The sequence below is a fragment of the Bubalus bubalis genome, chromosome 6 (genome assembly GCF_019923935.1).
Source record: "Bubalus bubalis isolate 160015118507 breed Murrah chromosome 6, NDDB_SH_1, whole genome shotgun sequence".
Classification (NCBI taxonomy): domain Eukaryota; kingdom Metazoa; phylum Chordata; class Mammalia; order Artiodactyla; family Bovidae; genus Bubalus; species Bubalus bubalis.
Genome location: NC_059162.1, coordinates 87099036 through 87116998, shown reverse-complemented (window position 1 = coordinate 87116998; position 17963 = coordinate 87099036). Strand labels below are relative to the sequence as shown.

The following is a 17963-nucleotide window of genomic DNA, read 5'->3' as shown; positions in this document are numbered from 1 at the left end:
TTCTAAAACAATATTATTTCTATATGCAAGCATGGGCAACAAAACACATTACTAATTATCTCCTAGAAATTAATTTTAGAAAGGAAAAAGCAATAAAAGAAACACACAGAAAATGTATCCACAAAGCATCAGACATCATGGGAAAACACATCAAGATGAACAGCTTTAGAATCTATGAACAATGAAACCAATTAAACTGAAGGAAGCTTACTTTCTGCAAACAAGTCAGGTCAGAATCTCGGCGAAAGATTTTATCCATGGGGACACTGCTGTTGGAAGAAATATGAAAACAAACCAATGAAACAAATACTATAAACACATTAGTTTTGTAATAAACTATCACTGATGCCATACATCACAATTTTATATTTAACTTGGGTTTTCCCTAAAATATAGTTTAATGAGAACACTGCAGATGTGCAACCCTCTCAAACCACAGCACATACCTCCGGGATAGCCTGTATTTTTCTATTATCCATCTTGTCTTTTCAAACACTAACTCCCACCGAGGTTCTTCTAACATCTGTTGTACTTCAAATTTATAAGGTAAACCTAGAACAGCATAAAGAAGCACATTTTTACCAACTATTTCTTGAATCTCCAATCTCCTTTTAATTACTTACAATTCCCATCAGTGTTTTCACAATCGCAACTTGGCAGACCCACTAAGCAGCACTTTAAACATAGGAGGCATTCATTAATTATGCATTGCCTGGTTGAACTCGGTCCATCAAGCCTATTAATGCCAAGCAATTAATAAAGAAAAGTAACAGTGCCATTTGCATGACAATTCTATGCAAAGAACTGTGACAGTTAAGATGATCATATAAATCATCATCCAAAGCAAGAGGCTTCTGGAGTCAAAGTGGGCACTTAGATGTACTTGCCAGAACCATAGGCTTAAACAGGGATTGATTTAGGCAAACCAAGCTATGTTCCATCCCAATGACTTTTTTTAAAACACAGATTATCAACACAGTGCTATAAGATAGGTAGCATTATTCCTATTTAACACATAAAACTGAGGCTGAGACGGGTTGAACAAGCTGTTTCCACTAGTAAAGCGAAGAGCTTGGATTTCACATTCCAGCAGTCTTGTCTGACTTCTAAGCCTACATTCATTCCACCTCCCTCTGTGTGCTGACCTAAGACTAGGCAGGGAGGGACTAGATTTAATTCTGGAGAGGCAGTAACTACACTTGAGTCACATAAACTCTGGAGGAAACAAGTCCAAAGGGTAGATATCACTTACATAAGTTAGAAAGGCAAAAATACCAAAAGATGAGCCTACTTAGAAATTTCTCATATATCCTTCAAAATCCCCATGTAGTTATATTTGTGGTATATTTAAAAAGCTCAGGTGATTCATTACCAAAGGCCAATACAATAATAGTAACACTAGTATAATGCTTATTACGTGCCAGGCTTTATATAAAAGTATTTTTCTTTAATTAATTAATTTGGCTGTACAGGGTCTTAGCTATGGCATCCAGGATACAGTTCCCTGACAAGGGGTTGGAACTGAGCCCCCTCCATTGGGAGCATGAAGTCCTAGCCACTGGACCACCAGAAAAGTCCCTAGAGGGGACTTTTGTATGGATTTTGTATGGATGTAAGGCCATTTACACAGCAGTGGCTACAGGACTAGAAAAGGTCAGTTTTCATTCCAATCCCAAAGAAAGGCAATGCCAAAGAATGTCTAAACAACTATACAATTGTGCCCATTTCACATGCTAGCAAGGTTATGCTCAAAATCCTTCAAGCTAGACTTTAGCAGTACACAAACCGAGAACTTCCAGATATATAAACTGGGTTTCAAAGAGGCAGAGAATGAGAGATCAAATTGCCAACATGCACTGGATCATGGAGAAAGCAAGGGAGTTCCAGAAAAACATCTACTTCTGCTTCAATGACTACACTAAAGTCTTTGACTGTGTGGATCACAACAAATTGTGGAAAATTCTTAAAGAGATGGGAGTACCAGACCACCCCTACCTGCCTCCAGAGACACTTTTATGTGGGTCAAGAAGGGACAGTTAAAACTGGACATGGAACAATGGACTGGTTCCAAACTGGAAAAGGAGTATGACAAGGCTGAATACTGTCATCCTGCTTATTTTACTTATATGCAGAGTACATCATGTGAAATGCTGGGCAGGATAAATCACAAGCTGGAATCAAGACTTCTGGGAGAAATTTCAACAACCTCAGATATGCAGATGATACCATACTAACGGCAGAAAGTGAAGAGGAACTAAAAAGCCTCTTGATGAAGGTGAAAGAGGAGAGTGAAAAACCTGGCTTTAAACTTGACATTCAAATGAAAATCATGGCATCTGGTCCCATTACTTGATGGCAAGTAGAAGAGGGAAAAGTGAAAGCAGTAACAGATTTCCTTTTCTTGGGCTCCCAGATCACTGCAGATGGTGACTGCAGCCATGAAATCAGAAGATGCCTGCTCCTTGCAAGGAAAGCTATGACAAACCTAGACAGCATATTCAAAAACAGAGACATCACTTTGCCAACAAAGGTCCATCTAGTCAAAGCTATGGTTTTTCCAGTAGTCATGTATGGAAATGAGAGTTGGACCATAAAGAAGGTTGAGCACCACAGAACTGATGCTTTCGAATTGTGGTGTTGGAAGAGACTCTTGAGAGTCCCTTGGAGTGCAAGGAGATCCAACCAGTTAAAGAAATCCAACCAGTAAAGGAAGTCCTGAATATTCATTGGAAGGACTGAGCTGAAGTTGAAGCTCCAATACTTTGGCCACCTGATGTGAAGAACTGACTCACTGGAAAAGACCCTGATGCTGGGAAGGACTGAAGGCAATAGGAGAAGGGGGTGGCAGAGTATGAGAAGGTTAGATAGCATTACTGACTCAATGGACAGGAATTTGAGCAAACTCTGAGAGACAATGGAGGACAGAGGAGCCTGGTGTGCTACAGTCCACAGGGTCACAAAGAGCCAGACTTGACTTAGCGACTGAATAACAACAATAAAGGCCACTTACATGAACTAGCTTGGAGAAGGGAATGGCAACCCACTCCAGTATTCTTGTCTGGAGAATCCATGGACAGAGGAGCTATAGTCAACGGGATTGCAAAGAGTGGGACATGACTGAGCGACTAAAGCTAACACCACATGAACTAGCAACCAGTATTATTCCCTTTTCTTTTTTTATGACACTGAGCCACAGAAAGGCTATATTAAATAATCTGTTCTTGGACTTATTCATACATAACTAGCAAGAGAGAGAGCCAGGATTTGAAGTCAGGCAGTTTGGCTCAAGATTATGTTCTTAACCTTTACATCATACTGCCTCTCAACTTGCATTTTTGCCATCATAAAGCTTTTCAAGTAAATAAAATGCCAGCAAATCAGAAGGTACTAGGGAAAAAAAAAAGAATCATAACTATACTTCCATACAATGCAAACATAATTTGTCAATATGCTCTAAAAAGGCTTTTTCTCTCCATTTTTTTTCAGGTATATGGAAGGAAAGAAGGGAACAAACAGCATGATGATAGCTGATTTTTTTCATTTTTCAATTCTCTTCCATTTTGTTTTCCCCCTCCAAGAACTTGAGTGACACATGATAGTACATAAGCTACTACACAAACTCCTTTTGTGATAACAATCATTTACTTGATATGTTTTGATTACCGAGTAAGCACAGGCTATAGCTACAATTGTAACTACCAACTTTAGACCTATTATTTACTAAGCACTTACATGCATTACTGACAGTCTCTACAATGCCCCATAAGCAAGGTAATCATTTTTTTTCATTTTACAGATGTGGCAAAGAATGAGCGATATTAAGTAACCTGCCCTAGGTAAAATAACAAAAGCATGTCAGAGCTGGGATCTGAATCCAGGTAAGCAACTCCTATTCTTAATGGAAGTAAAAAATGAGACCAAAATAGAGGTAAATAAATAAATGCATTTGCAGTCTGTGCTCATAAGAAAGAAAATACACACACACACACACTTATTATACATCTCTATTTGGTAATGAGTATTTTATAAATTAAAAAAAGGTACTAAACCAGTAAAAATTTCCTTTTGTACTGATTACTTTTCATAGGCTTATTATTTTTTAAAATTGAGGTATAAATTAATTGATAATATGCTATTTTCAAGTATACAGCAAAATGATTCAATTACACATATATGCACTGATTATTTTTATCCACTTAAGTGTCAGAATAAAACTAATCACTAAGTATATTTCCTGCCTATTACAAGTAGAGAAATGATTAGCCATCAGACATAAATTAATGAATAAATGAACAAACAAATAAATATGTCAAGCACCCAGTTCAAAGTACTGTAATACAAGGTATCACATGGCTTATGAGAAATTTTAATTAATTCTTGAACCAGAAGGTTTCCAAGAGGAGCAAAGGACCAAGGATTAAGACCTAATAAGCAGTGTTAACAATGGAAGAGGCATCTCTACTCAAGAGAACTTTCTGCAGTGCTGTTCACATGGACACTTGTGTGCTGTCTGACAGGCGCTTACGTGAGCCTCCAGCACTGGACCCGCTCATCTTTTGGGTGATTCCTTCTCATTTGGGGTAGTTTCTTCACACACAAGCATTGGTCTATATCTTGCTAAACACTAAATCTGAACCTTCTATACATCTCTGGAGTTTCTCCAAGTGGCATTCTGCTCTCTGGTACTCTGTCCTGCACATTTAGTTGCCCTGGTCTCCTTGGTCTTATCTCCATCATGTCAACTCAGAGTCAGCTAGATTCTGGGTGGGTTTCTCCTCCTTGTGCCATACCTGGAAGTTCTTTTAAAGTTAATAAGCCAGGGTAACTTGGGCTCGCTTTTATGCTTCCCATCTCTGAACAATCATATCCTTCACTGCTTGATGCTATAAATACCATTGTTTTCTTTTGTCCAGTTTTTCGGTTGTATCAGACAGGTCCTTGTTACTTCATTTTGACCAGAAGTAGGATTCTACGAACTAAATTTTAAATTTCATTTAATTCTAATTAATTTAAGCCATCATATGTAGCTACAGGTGAATGTATAAACAGCACAGTAGAGGTTCACTCCCAAAATCTAGCAGTATGTGATATTAAGACATGATTTAAACTGAGAACAATTTTACTGTGACTCTTCCTTTTGTAACTTTTTGTAAAATTATACTGGGGTAAAGAATGATACATACACATACACACACATATATATGTATGTGTGTGTGATATGTTCAAAATGGGCATTTTGGAAAAGTTAATGTCACTATTACTCATTCAATAAAACTATATAGAGCACTGACCACTTCTTACATGTAAGGCAACTGATTAGGTGCTACCGGAGATACAAAGATGTAGTTCCTGCTCTTTGGGGCTCACAGTTTAGTGAGACAGGCTACATAAATTATATTAAAAGATGAAAATAACCATGAAGGCAGGAAACAAATGTTGCAGGTGCACAAAGAACAGAAACTAATAGTAAATGAGATGGAGGGCAGTGGTGCTGGGGTCTTTACCACAGAAAGGGCATCCGAGTGACATCATTAGGAATGAAGAAATTAATTTATTAAATCTACATTACACCATGCGCTGGGCTAGAAACTGAGAGTAGAAAAAATGAGTACAATATAGTATCTACATTCAAGGAGCTCATGAGCTAATGGGAAAGAATATAATGTAGAGTGACAGCATCCAGATAGAGTCGAGTCAGTCTATATCTAATACCTAATACCATACAGCAGTGGTATTAGGATGAAAAGAAAATATCCTAGAGATGTTAGCTGTTTCCTCTAATCTTTCACTTCTATCTGCATTCCCATCTTAAACATCCCTACTTTTCTTAGTCTAATTCCCTATCCAGCCAGAGCTGATTGGAACAGCAGTGGACGTAAGTCCCAAAGGAACTGAGTCATGGTGGGCTAAACCAACCCAAATTCTTTCTTGAGATAGATATAAAAATAAGCACCGTTGAGCCTAAACTCGGAGGTCATGGAGAGCATGTGGTAGGGTGGTCACTGTTCTTTTTATCTTTTTATTCATTTGAATGCCACTGCAGAGAAAGTGAAACTGCATTTACCAAAAAATGTTCAAGAAAACAGAAGAGGTTTTGCCTGTTCTGCTTCCTGCGGTGTCTCCAGGACCTCATATACACACTAGCTGGCTGTAAGTTATCACTGCATTGTAATGTTTTCGCCCAGTGGCCGTGGTAACAGTGGGGGCTTCACTGTAGGAGGAAATCATAAAAGGAAAGAGGCTGTACTACGTGGTGTGCGAACAGTGACTCCCTAGTTGAGGACACAGAGTTTTCCATCAAATTGCTCTGCCTAGGTATAAATTCTGTGATTTGTAAGATTCCAAAAAATGAAAGTAAAAGTAGAACTGTTTTTGTTGAAAACTTACGATAAGAGCCATCTGGGCTAATTTCATCACTTATAACCAGGCAGGTAATCTGAGAATAAGGTAAAGGATTATTTCGATTATAAGGACTAACAATCATCCCAATGAACTTTGCACCGCCTCTGGAGAAGTAACTCTACAATTAAAAAAAAAAGGTATAATTAGTTCAACTACATAAACTTAAAACTCAGTATTTAACCATACCAACATTTTATACACCTAATAGAGGAAAAGGGAATGCAAAGGTGTGTTAGAAACTTCACTTCCGAACAGCAACTAGATTAAATTTATTCCATACCCTAAACTCTTCAGGGCAAAATATGTCCAACCCAACCTGAAAAGATCACCTGGCCTACATAATCTACATTTTCCATGAATACATTTACAAATTTTATTCACTACCCTTCAGCTGTAATCTTTACCAATATGGTAATAAGTTACAATCAGTTGCCAACAGCGAAAACATCCAGATATCAAACATAAAACTGCAGAATAAAACAAAACTTTTTTCCAGAGATGCAAAATACATGATATTTCCAATTATTTCAGTTGTACCCAGTCTCTGTCCTAGTCAGCCCATCATTTTCAAAGGCTCTGGGAAGAATTATCACCGTACTGTAATGGCTTATCTGTATTAAACAAAATACATATATTACTCTTGTAATTACTTTGCTAGAAATGTTATTTCTAAGCATATTTAATTAATAGAAAACAATGAGAGGGGAGAGAATGTGCAATTATTTACAGACTGTATACACAAAGACCTATAAACACACCTGGTATTTGGCTTGAGTGTCAATATCTCGTAAGGAAGGATTAGGGTCAAAGGCAGGGTGAGAATGATACCATCCAATAACACTATAGCCCCTGACAGCCAAGGTTTCCGAGGCTTGTGTCTGTGAGACAGGATCCATCTCACACTGCAGTCCTGTACTCAGACTGTTACATGGTTCTGCTGCACAGACCTATAAAGGATTAATCCTTAAATGATTATACTGAAATCCTGTTAATTCTACACAGAATTCATACACAGGAACACAAACTTTTTAAAGCCAAGTCTTTTATTTATCTCTATCACAGGCAGCCTTTAACTTGCAAATGAAGTACTCTCCAAAAGTGTGACCGTATGCTAGGAACTCAAAATCTGTTTTTCTATTCAGACAAGTGAAGTGTTGGTCAGCCCATATTAATGTTTGTAAAAAGTCATTCAATGACCCCTATTATTTATGGTAATTTCTAGCAAATGATGCATACCAAGTTTCAATGATAAGGTGACCTCTTAGGAGTTAAAGCTTTTACTGGCGAAGGCAATATGGAACCAAGGCCTGGCAATGTTCCCTCCTTCTCGGTGGAGAAGGGAAACAGGTGTTCAATACATGGAATGTTCAGAAAACTCCAGGAACACATAACTTTGTTTCTCCTTTTAAAAAAAATATTTACTTATTTGGCTGCATCGGGTCTTAGCTGTGGCATGCAGGCTCTTTTGTGGCAGTGCATGACGCAGAGCATAGGCTTAGTTGCCCCGCAGCATGCGGGATCTCAATTTCCAGGCCAGGGATCAAACCTGAATCCCCTGCATTGCAAGGCAGATTCTTAACCACTGGATCACCAGGGAAGTCCCAGGGAACACATAACTTTCTACATTCGCATATTCTCATTTATATCATAAAGTTTATATGTTAAATATCCACTGAAATCTATAAAAACACTTGGTATAGCAGCAAGACTAAATAATTTTTAAGATTTTAAGAGAAAACTTACCTCAACTATTTTATCAGCTTCTGAATATCTTCCTCCTAACAGACCAATCACTTCTGCCATAGAAACATGAGCATGCTAAAAGAAATACGAGATAGATTTAGTCCAAACATACAAACCAAATCCATCTGACAAAATACCAGAACAAATCTCACTTATCATAGGAGAGTCATTTACAAGTATGATAATTATACTTTTCTAAAATGAATTAACACAGTAGAGGAACCAGATGCTAGGCTCAGCATACACAGACTTAGGATTTAAGACCTATCTTTACTGCTGGCTAAGAAACTGAACCAAACATTTAAACACTCCAAGATGCCATTTTTTACATTTGCAAAATGAAGATACTGTTTTGCTCTCCCTACACAGGAAAGGTATCATAAGGATACAAAGTAAAACTACTCTGGGTCCTCCTATAGAAAAATACCATGAACACACACACAACTATTGGAGATCTCAGTAGTTTAGTGCAAAACAAGGAGCCTCCAAATTTTAAGAGTTGTGCTTTGTTGCAGATATCTAGAAGGCAGCAGACAAGGATACTAGGAAATTAAAATAGGGTTAATGATGAGAAACAGTCTGCAAAAACTCACATTAATTTATTTTCTCTAAAATATGGAAACATGCAATTGTTTGGCTTTTCTCCAAAAGAAAAGACTTATTTTTAGATTCCTTGTAAAAGAGGATAGTTAAGATCCAAAATACACGTCTTCCATACTCTCTCTTATGCCTGCAATAAAAATACACAAGAATGGAAATCAGAATAACTAAGTAAACACAATATAATATCCTTACCAAATCCATTATTAAAAGTGCTTCTGAAGCTACTTTCACCTGAAATGGCTCCTGAAATATAAAAAAAAAAAAAAAAAAAATGGGGGAGCATAAAAATAGAGATTTTATTCTAACTGGAATGTCCACCCTTTTCTCCTTTATCTATCACACTAAGTTCTCACTACCAACCAAGGCTCAGCACAAATCAGACTTTTAAAGAAATATATGTATAATTCAAAGCCCTAGCATGGAGAAATTCTTTCTCATTTTCTATCTGTATTACTCATCTGACCCTTAGTGTACCCTGCCTTATCCAACCTTTCATATACACATGCCTTGCACACATAGAAAAAGAATATTTCATGCCAGAGAGGAGGGTATTATTTATGGTCATTCTGTGATGAATGAATAATACCTGCTTTTCTTCACTGAAAAAATTACAAGGTATCAGTTGGAAGGGATCAAATGAGCTGGAAAAGGAAAAAGAAAAGACAATCATTCCTAATACAATTTCAATAACATAATTTATTAACAAATTTGGAAATGTATACCAATAATCTAAACCTAAATTCTGTCCAAGTGGAAAAATAATAAACTAGGAGAATTTATGATATAACCCTTTGGAAAGAAGCACGGTTCTTTTGGACTTGACTAAAAATTTGAGAAACAACAGGACCTTTGAGAAAGTAATTTTGTTGTCTTAATTTCTTTCAACACCCAAAGAGAACATTATAAATGGCCAGACGTGTCCTACACTGAAAGCAGGTTTCAATGGAAACCTAACTCTGACATAAGATAGGAAAGGAAGTTCATGATAGACGTTTCTCAGAAACATCTCTGTCAGTACAATGTGTTCAGGATAAAGGAAGCACTCAGTAAATCTTTGCTGAATGAATAAATGACAAACAATTCTGTTAAAGAAATTAATGTATATACAAAGTTCTATGGTAGACTCATCTTTTAAAATGAAGTATAAAAGATGGAAAGAGGGCCACCTAACCAAAGCTAGACACAAAAACATGTATAAATATGAGAGAAATATTAGAAAGGCTTTGACCAATAAAGAATTGAGGTTTGAGAAAAATAAAAACTGTTAGGCTACATCCAGAGAAAGCAAATAAACAAGGAATATGTTCATGTTAACAACTGGAAAAGAGCAGAACTATTTAGTTCCTATTCTACCAGAGACTTAGTGCTAGGAGATGAGACACTTTGTTTTGCTGAATACTATATTCCAAACACTGAGAACAGTAGGCATTTAAAAAGGGTTTGCTGAGTGAGGAAGATGTTCAAATTAGAAAGTGCTTAATCAACGCAAATAAAATGAAAAAAAAGTCAAGAGAGTTAAGAAAATAGAAACAAAGCATTTACATCCTAGAGCACTTTGAAGAACCATCATGCGAAACCACCATCAACACTTTTTGAGGCACTGTAGAGAATGGAAAATTACTGGAGGACTAGGAATAGGCAATTACTGGGCCTGTTTTCAAAACACCAAAAAAGCAGCAGAGGAAAATTCTAGAAAGGGTTATTTAACACTACTTTGCAAGCCTTTAGCAAGTGAGGAGGTGACTAAGAATAATGGGCTTATGAAAATATAAGTCATGATAGATACACCTAAATTTCACTTTTGATAGCAGATATGCTAGAAACTAGCAGACTCATAAAGACTCAAATATAGTTATTAAATGTAAGCAAGACATCTGCTATGATTATTCTTCTGCATATGATGAAGAGTGGGTTAATTGGGTTAATTGTGGTAATATATAGCTGATTCAACAATGACGTCTGAGGTTCACATTTCAGTTTAACATTTTAATCAGTGATCAATGGTGGAAAAGGCAAGCTTATTGAAATGTTGATGATTCAAAGCTACGAAGACTAATATGAAAAAAGTGGATCTGGATTCAAAAAGATCCTACCTGGAAGAATGACTTGAAAATTACAGTATGTTTCACATTTAGATTCAGAAAATCAAATGTCTGGACATGAGATGAGGAGTCCTAGTTTATGGATGACTGTAGCTTATCTCATTTAATTTATTCTCACAACAATTCTAAAGTTTGATTTTAATTTTTAGAGAGGTGATATACAATGTAATGATTAGGAACACGGATTCTTAAGCCTTAATGCCTGGGTTAAATGACACCACCACCATTAACAAGCATGGGCAAGTTATATAACCTCTTTGTGCCTCTCAGTCTCATTTATAAAATGGGAATGATTATATTAACTACTTCACAGGGTTGTTATGAGGATTAAATGAGTTAATATATATGATATGCTTAAAACAGCTAACAGTGCTGTTAAAGTTATTATTTTATAAATGAGGACCTAAGGCTTATAAAGGCATTATGTAACTTACCCAGGAACATCTAACTGCTGAGTGTTAGGGCTCTTTCCACTGAAAATAACCAAGAGGTGTTCCTGGATATCTTGTTTTAAAAGGGACACTTGACAAAACTACAGTCTATTTCATGGGTCATCTGCAGGAAGTGAGGGTCTAGAAAATCAAGGCATTTAATTTATACAGTGACCCTTAATGTTACAAGCTAAATATTTTATATTATTAAAAAAAAAAAGAGAGAGAGAGCCTCACTAACATTCAGCACCAACCAAAGAGGGAACTAGTCATTTCATGAGGTTACTGGTTTATAATGTCTAAGGAGCTAAATAACCACCTGTCATAAACAAGGCCCTCAAAACATATGTTGGATCCTATGTTTATTGAACATGAACAAATTAAAACTTTTGTTTACGGTCTCCCAAATTAACAATCAGTGAAATAAAAAAAAATTTAACTTTCAGCAGTATTTTTAAACTTAATAAGTGAACAACATAATGCTGCAACATCAGATATTCCTTCTATACATTTTCTAATCATTTATGATTATTAACAAAATCACACTTGCATAATGTCACATTATACCTTTTTGTTGGTCTTGGTACTTTTGAAGGTTTACTAAGTTTGCATTTTTCCTCTTCTCTTCTTCTTGCCAACTCCTCAGCAGAGAGGTGCTTAAAAAAAAAAAAAAACCCACCATTTGATCAAAGCATCCATCAACCACTGAAGGGAGAATTAATAAAGAGACATCACAGCATAAAGCTACCGTGCACCGATTCCGCAAAGACGATGCCTGGCTCTGCCTCACACTAGCTGGGTGACTCTGGTCAAGTTACTGAAGCTTTCTGTGTTTGTTTTCCTCATCTTTAAAATGGGAACAATAATAATAACAACGCTATGATGTTACTGTGAAGACTAAATGAATTAATGTTTGTGAAATACTGACAGTAGTGTCTAATGTAGTAAATCCTACATAAATATAAAATAAAATAACTCTCATTTCTTATCTACTACCAGTCTTATTGGGTTTCCCAGGTCGCACTAGTGGTACAGAACCCGCCCACCAATGCAGAAGATGAGAGTCATGGGTTTGATCCCTGGGTTGGGAAGATCCCTGGAGCAAGTCATGGCAACCCATGGACAGAGGAGCCTGGTAGGATACAGTCCATGGGGTCACAAAGTCGGACACGACTGAAGCGACTAAGCACACACTCACGTATCAGTCTTATACTCCAGCCCATATGAACTACACACCTTTTCCAGACTATACCTGGTATTTTCCCATGTCTGGTACATGTCTGTACCTTTACTTATATGTCTCTCAGCCGAGAGTCCCTCATCTACATTTCCACATTGTGAGATTCTCTTGCTCATCCTTTAAGTCACAGATGAAACATCACATCTTCTGTGAAACCTACCCTGTTAGGTCAGTCTTTTATTTCTTGGAACCAATTTGATGGAACTCACCAAAGGTGTTATCTTTCTTACTAGAAATGTAAATTCCTTCAAGGCAGGGCCCATGTGTCACTAATTGCTGTGCCTAGAATAATGCTCAGGTGTGAGGCTGGGGGCAGGGAATGGGGAAGAGAGAAAGAAGAGAACTAACATTTATTGAGTATCTGGTATATGCAAGACTTACCGAGTACCGAGTATTAGGACCTTCATACATTTTATTTCATTTAATTCAACCTTTGAGGGGATTATAAATAAAACCCTGAGATTCGATACAGTTACCCAATGTAACAAAGCCAGTAGTACACATACATTCTTCCCATTTAACTGCACTGGTTGTTCACAGATTATATAGTCATAGAAGGTGTGCGTGTGTGCACGCATGTATATACATAATTCACTGCCTATGTTTCTTTATAGAACTGTAATTTTTGTTAGTAGAAATAATACTTCAATATTTGTAATTCAATTTATGTCTAATGCTCTGAACAACATTTTAATTGGTATATCAGAACATCATTCAAGAACTGTTTACTGAAATGAACAGGGCACAACTCTCCCTGGCACGTTGACAGATATTCTGGAGCTAAAGACCAGAATATTGGGACAGATAATTACAGTTCTGAAAATCAGTCAAACTTCTAGTTAACTGCATCCTCAATATCTTTTTCTTTGTTGTTTATTGATTACTTTTAGACAAATAAATTAACACGGGAAAGAGATCTATACATGTAGACATATAAAACAAGTATAATATATGTGACATTAAAGATACACAAATATATACTGACAAAACAACTGTTACTTCTGAGTCATCTGAAAGGATCAAAGCTACCTCAAACGTCTGCCCTTCCAAATCTCTCGCATCACACCAATTTCCCCAAGGGGCTCGGACTCTGCGCCTCCTTGTGCGCTGTTATGGAATTAAAAATAAAGCAAAAGGTAACAAGATTAGCTTGGAGAAATCACAGCACATTCATATATAAAACCAAAATGATAATTTCCTAAACATCAATTTCTCCATTAAATTACTGTAATCCCTGATTGGCAATGCCTGACTATATTTTATTAATTTATGTTCAATAGTTAGCATTTGGCTCAAAAATAAGTAAGTAATGATCTTTGAAATTTTATTCTGATTTCTCCTTTAATTTTCATTTCCTTTCACCATATGGGAGTTACAACTGTAGGAAAAGAGTATTATTTAGGGCCAAGAAGAACCACCACAAAAATGACTTCATGGTAGAAAACTAGAAACAGCACACAGCCAGAGGTATAATAATGAAAACTAGAAGCAAAATAACTGTATCTCAGACTTATGAATATGTATGACTAGCACCAACTCCAGCAACTGCACATGAAAACATTCTCTCCTTAAAAAAAAAAAACAAAAAAACTAGGGTAGACACGTTTTATACCCTAAATACTCTGAGCAAAAAAACCTGCTCTTTCATCTTCTATTCTTTTCTATTTACCTTACCCATTACCAATTTCACCTATTTTATTAGTAAAGCCCTGGAGAAGGAAATGGCAACCCACTCCAGTATTCCTGCCTGGGAAATCCCACACAGAAGCCTGGTGGGTTAGAGTCCACTAGGTCGTAGAAGACTCAGAGATGACTTACCAACTAATCAACAGCAACAATTAGCAAAAGCCAACAAGACCACAGCATGACTCTGCCTTTTGGGAGACTTGTTGGATCACCTATTTTTAAAATAAGATGCATGCATTGTAAAACACTGTAAAGCTCGTTGCTGTTTAGTTGCTCAGTCATGTCTGACTGTTCTGCGACCTCACAGACTGCAGCCCACCAGGCTTCTCTGTCCATGGGATTTCCCAGGCAAGAATGCGGGAGTGGGTTGCCATTTCCTTCTCCAGGTGATCTTCCCGACCTAGGTATTGAATCCACGGCTCCTGCAATGGCAGGTGAGTTCTTTACCACTGAGCCATGTAAAACTATGGAAGCTTGTAAAACTCATTAACCTCAAGAATTAAAAAAGACTAAAATATTTTTAACAGCTCTCCGAAAAGCTAAATCTTATGGAAAGAATTTTAAACAAACAAAAAGAAAATGGAAACAAAAAAAGAGCTTAAATGTATGGTTTTTAAAAGATATGTTAGATACGGATATCAAAATGAAGCAGTCTAAGACCACTGTAAAGCAAAACATCATGCTTCTGTGTAAAGTTTGTGAATGATTTTTAGATTTGGGGGGTTTGTTTTTTGCCTATAAATTAACATTAAACTGAATGGAAAGAGAAAAGTGAATGGCTTGGGTGAAAGAAAACATCTTCTTCTACTAGATGGCCATTTGTTAAACAGGTGAAGAGAAGTAGGCACAGCCTACTCAACAGAGCATCATTCAGTGAACACCCCATCATTCAGTGAGCCACGGGGCAGCTTACCATAGACTGCAGGCGCTGGGCAAGCTGGTATGCTTCTACTGTGTCTTTTCTGTCTCTGATTCGTACTTTGTCAACTGGTTGTGGCCTGTTATATACAGCCTGTTCTATTGGAATCCAGAAAAAAACAAAACAATCTATTATTTTGTAGAATTATTTGTCCAATAGGAAGACACATCTACAATTATAAGCCAATTTCTAAGTTTCTTTTTAAGTATCGGTGTTTCTATCTTATTCCACAATACACATCTGATGTGCTACCTGGTAGTTCTCACACGCAAGTAATGCTGTTTTCATAAGGAAATCTCAGTAAAATTAAACATTTAGGAAATGGCTCATTTGTTTAATTTCTGATTAAATGAGTTTAGCCCACTTTGCTAATTTTGGTATTCTAATACAGTAAACATGATTTCACTTTTCTTTGCGTGGCTATGGCATCTTAGTTTTCCTATAAAGCCATTCCTGGTACTTTGCTTTGGGCAAGAAAAGACACTAAAATGAAGGACAGACCCCAGGGAAGACTATAAATTCTATCTATCTCTACATGAAATGAAATAATCTCTGGTAGGAAGTTTTCTGGTTGTCTTTTCATAGACACAGAACACAGAATATACTCCACTCAAACCATGGGTTACAACATTCTAATTAACTTATCACTTTCCAACTATTATAACTATTATCTTTCTTCAAAATTATGTCATGTTAATTCAATAAAAGGGCAGAATACATTAAAAATATGCATGACTTTACATTTGAGAAAAACTAGGGTGAAAGAAACTTTCTACCACAAAAAATATTTTGGCACTTTTATTACATTTAGGTATAAAGGCTCATAAATTATTTTATTTAAATACTGCTAGATAATATGTCTAGCATTAATACAGTATTTCCAAATTAAATGGGCCTTATTGGACTTTTCATAAAATTTACTTTTACTTGATAAAGAACTGCATCCTTAAATCATTTCTACTACTTAATATTTTTTCCTTTAAAAGCACCAATTTTGACTGCAGGTTAAAAGGAAATATAGTTTATCAACAGAAATCTGTTTTAAAACAAAATATCAATACATTTATTCTATAACATTAGAGCACCTTTCTCTATCAATCACCTTTCTCTATCAATACTAAATCTCCTTGAATTCTGACTATCAAAGAAATTAATGGGTGCTGTAAGGATAAAAAACGTTGAGTAAAAGATGTTGTTGGGTTTTTATTTTTACCACATCCAAAATTGATTGCTCCTATCAACTCGAGGTATGTATGAATCCGTCCAATACAATTAACATCCCCACAGTTCTTCAGGCCAGGACGTACTGAGGTCTTATTTAAGTATTTCGGTTTGCATATCTCCCTAAGAGACAGAAGTACAATTATTTTGGATAAATAAAAACATAAAAGAAGACTTCTGAGGGAAACTTTTAATACTTGAAATATTTTTTAAATGTACCCTCTTCTCAATATGTAACTGTGTAGTAAATACAATGCTAATACATAATACCCAAGTGTACTTTTTTCTGAAATGAAATATTTTTCAATGATACACTCATTAACAAGTACAGTGTGACTTTTATAAGTATCATTTCTTTCCCAACATTAAACTCCATAGATCCCAGGACTTTGAAGTTAGAAGCATATTTATCTACAGACCCAAATGCAAGCCTGTCTTTGAATAAAAAGGGCACATTCGTAATATGTTGAAAATGCTTAGTATTAGACATTCCAATTTTTAATACATTGCTTAGGTTCATCTACTTTAACTTTGCTGGACAGCATCTTTTAATTACAAGCTACCTTATAAATGCTTAAAAGTTATATATTAGTTTTAATCATTATGCCAGTAACATTAAGTGCTCTCAGTGGAAAACAGATACTATATTCCATGCTAAAGAATCAAGAAACACCCAAAGACTGAAAGAAAGAAGAGGTTTACAAAATAAAACAATTACTAAACACTCTGGTCACCTGATATGAAGAGGTGACTTATTAGAAAAGACCCTGATGCTGGGAGGGCTTCCCTGATAGCTCAGTTGGTAAAGAATCCGCTTGCGATGCATGAGGCCCTGGTTCGATTTCTGGGTTGGGACGATCCACTGGAGAAGGGTTAGGCTACCCACTCCAGTATTCTTGGGCTTCCCTTGTGGGTCAGCTGGTAAAGAATCTGCCTGCAATGCAAGAGACCTGGGTTCGATCCCTGGGTTGGAAAGATCCCCTGGAGAAGAGAAAGGCTACCCACTCCAGTATCCTGGCCTGTATACAGTATACAGTCCATGGAGTCACAAAGAGTTGGACTTGACTGAGTGATTTTTCACTTTCAGTTTTCTCACTGATGCTGGGAAAGATTGAAGGCAGGAGGAGGGGACAAAGGACGAGATGGTTGGATAGCATGACCAACTCAATGGACATGAGTTTGAGCAAGGTCTGGGAGATGGTGAAGGACAGGGAAGCCTGGCATGCTGCAGTCCACGGGGTTGCAAAGAGTTGGACATGACTGAGCAACTGAACGACAACTAAATATACTTAACATACCACGCTAGATGGTATAACATTAAGTCTTAGTAGTGGAACTTAGTAAGAGTAGCAAACAATTACTGAGTACTTATAACAGATGCCACACTAAGGGTTATATACAACTTTACAAAGTGGATTTTATTATTCTTACTTTTGAGATGAAGAAACAAGAAGGTAAGAGAAATTAAAGCACTTTGTTAAGGAAGTGACAGGATTCACAGACTTTATAAACTGAGTGTTCAGATATATTACATAACATAGGAATTCCTTAATCTTTATACTACAAATATATATTTTGTGTCCTACATATCAGGCACTGTTCTAGGCACAGATACA

The 17963-nt window shown here is 36.5% G+C and overlaps 1 protein-coding gene across 9 annotated transcripts in view; it reads right to left on the bottom strand.

Annotated features, from left to right (window-relative positions):
• MYSM1 (Myb like, SWIRM and MPN domains 1) overlaps nt 1–17963 on the bottom strand; it is a 41925-nt gene that overhangs the window by 5770 nt on the left and 18192 nt on the right. For 8 of the 9 annotated variants that reach the window (XM_044944935.2, XM_044944938.2, XM_006048271.4 and 5 more), the window contains 11 exons: nt 16340–16470; nt 15121–15224; nt 13551–13628; nt 11849–11937; nt 9335–9389; nt 8941–8991; nt 8146–8220; nt 7161–7349; nt 6388–6520; nt 447–552; nt 212–269 (listed from right to left, as the gene is read on the bottom strand). In XM_044944935.2, coding sequence (XP_044800870.1) covers nt 212–269; nt 447–552; nt 6388–6520; nt 7161–7349; nt 8146–8220; nt 8941–8991; nt 9335–9389; nt 11849–11937; nt 13551–13628; nt 15121–15224; nt 16340–16470 — 1069 coding nt within the window. Of the gene's footprint in view, nt 1–211; nt 270–446; nt 553–6387; nt 6521–7160; nt 7350–8145; nt 8221–8940; nt 8992–9334; nt 9390–11848; nt 11938–13550; nt 13629–15120; nt 15225–16339; nt 16471–17963 lie in introns of those variants that run through there. The other variant, XM_044944939.1, reaches the window with a different exon arrangement.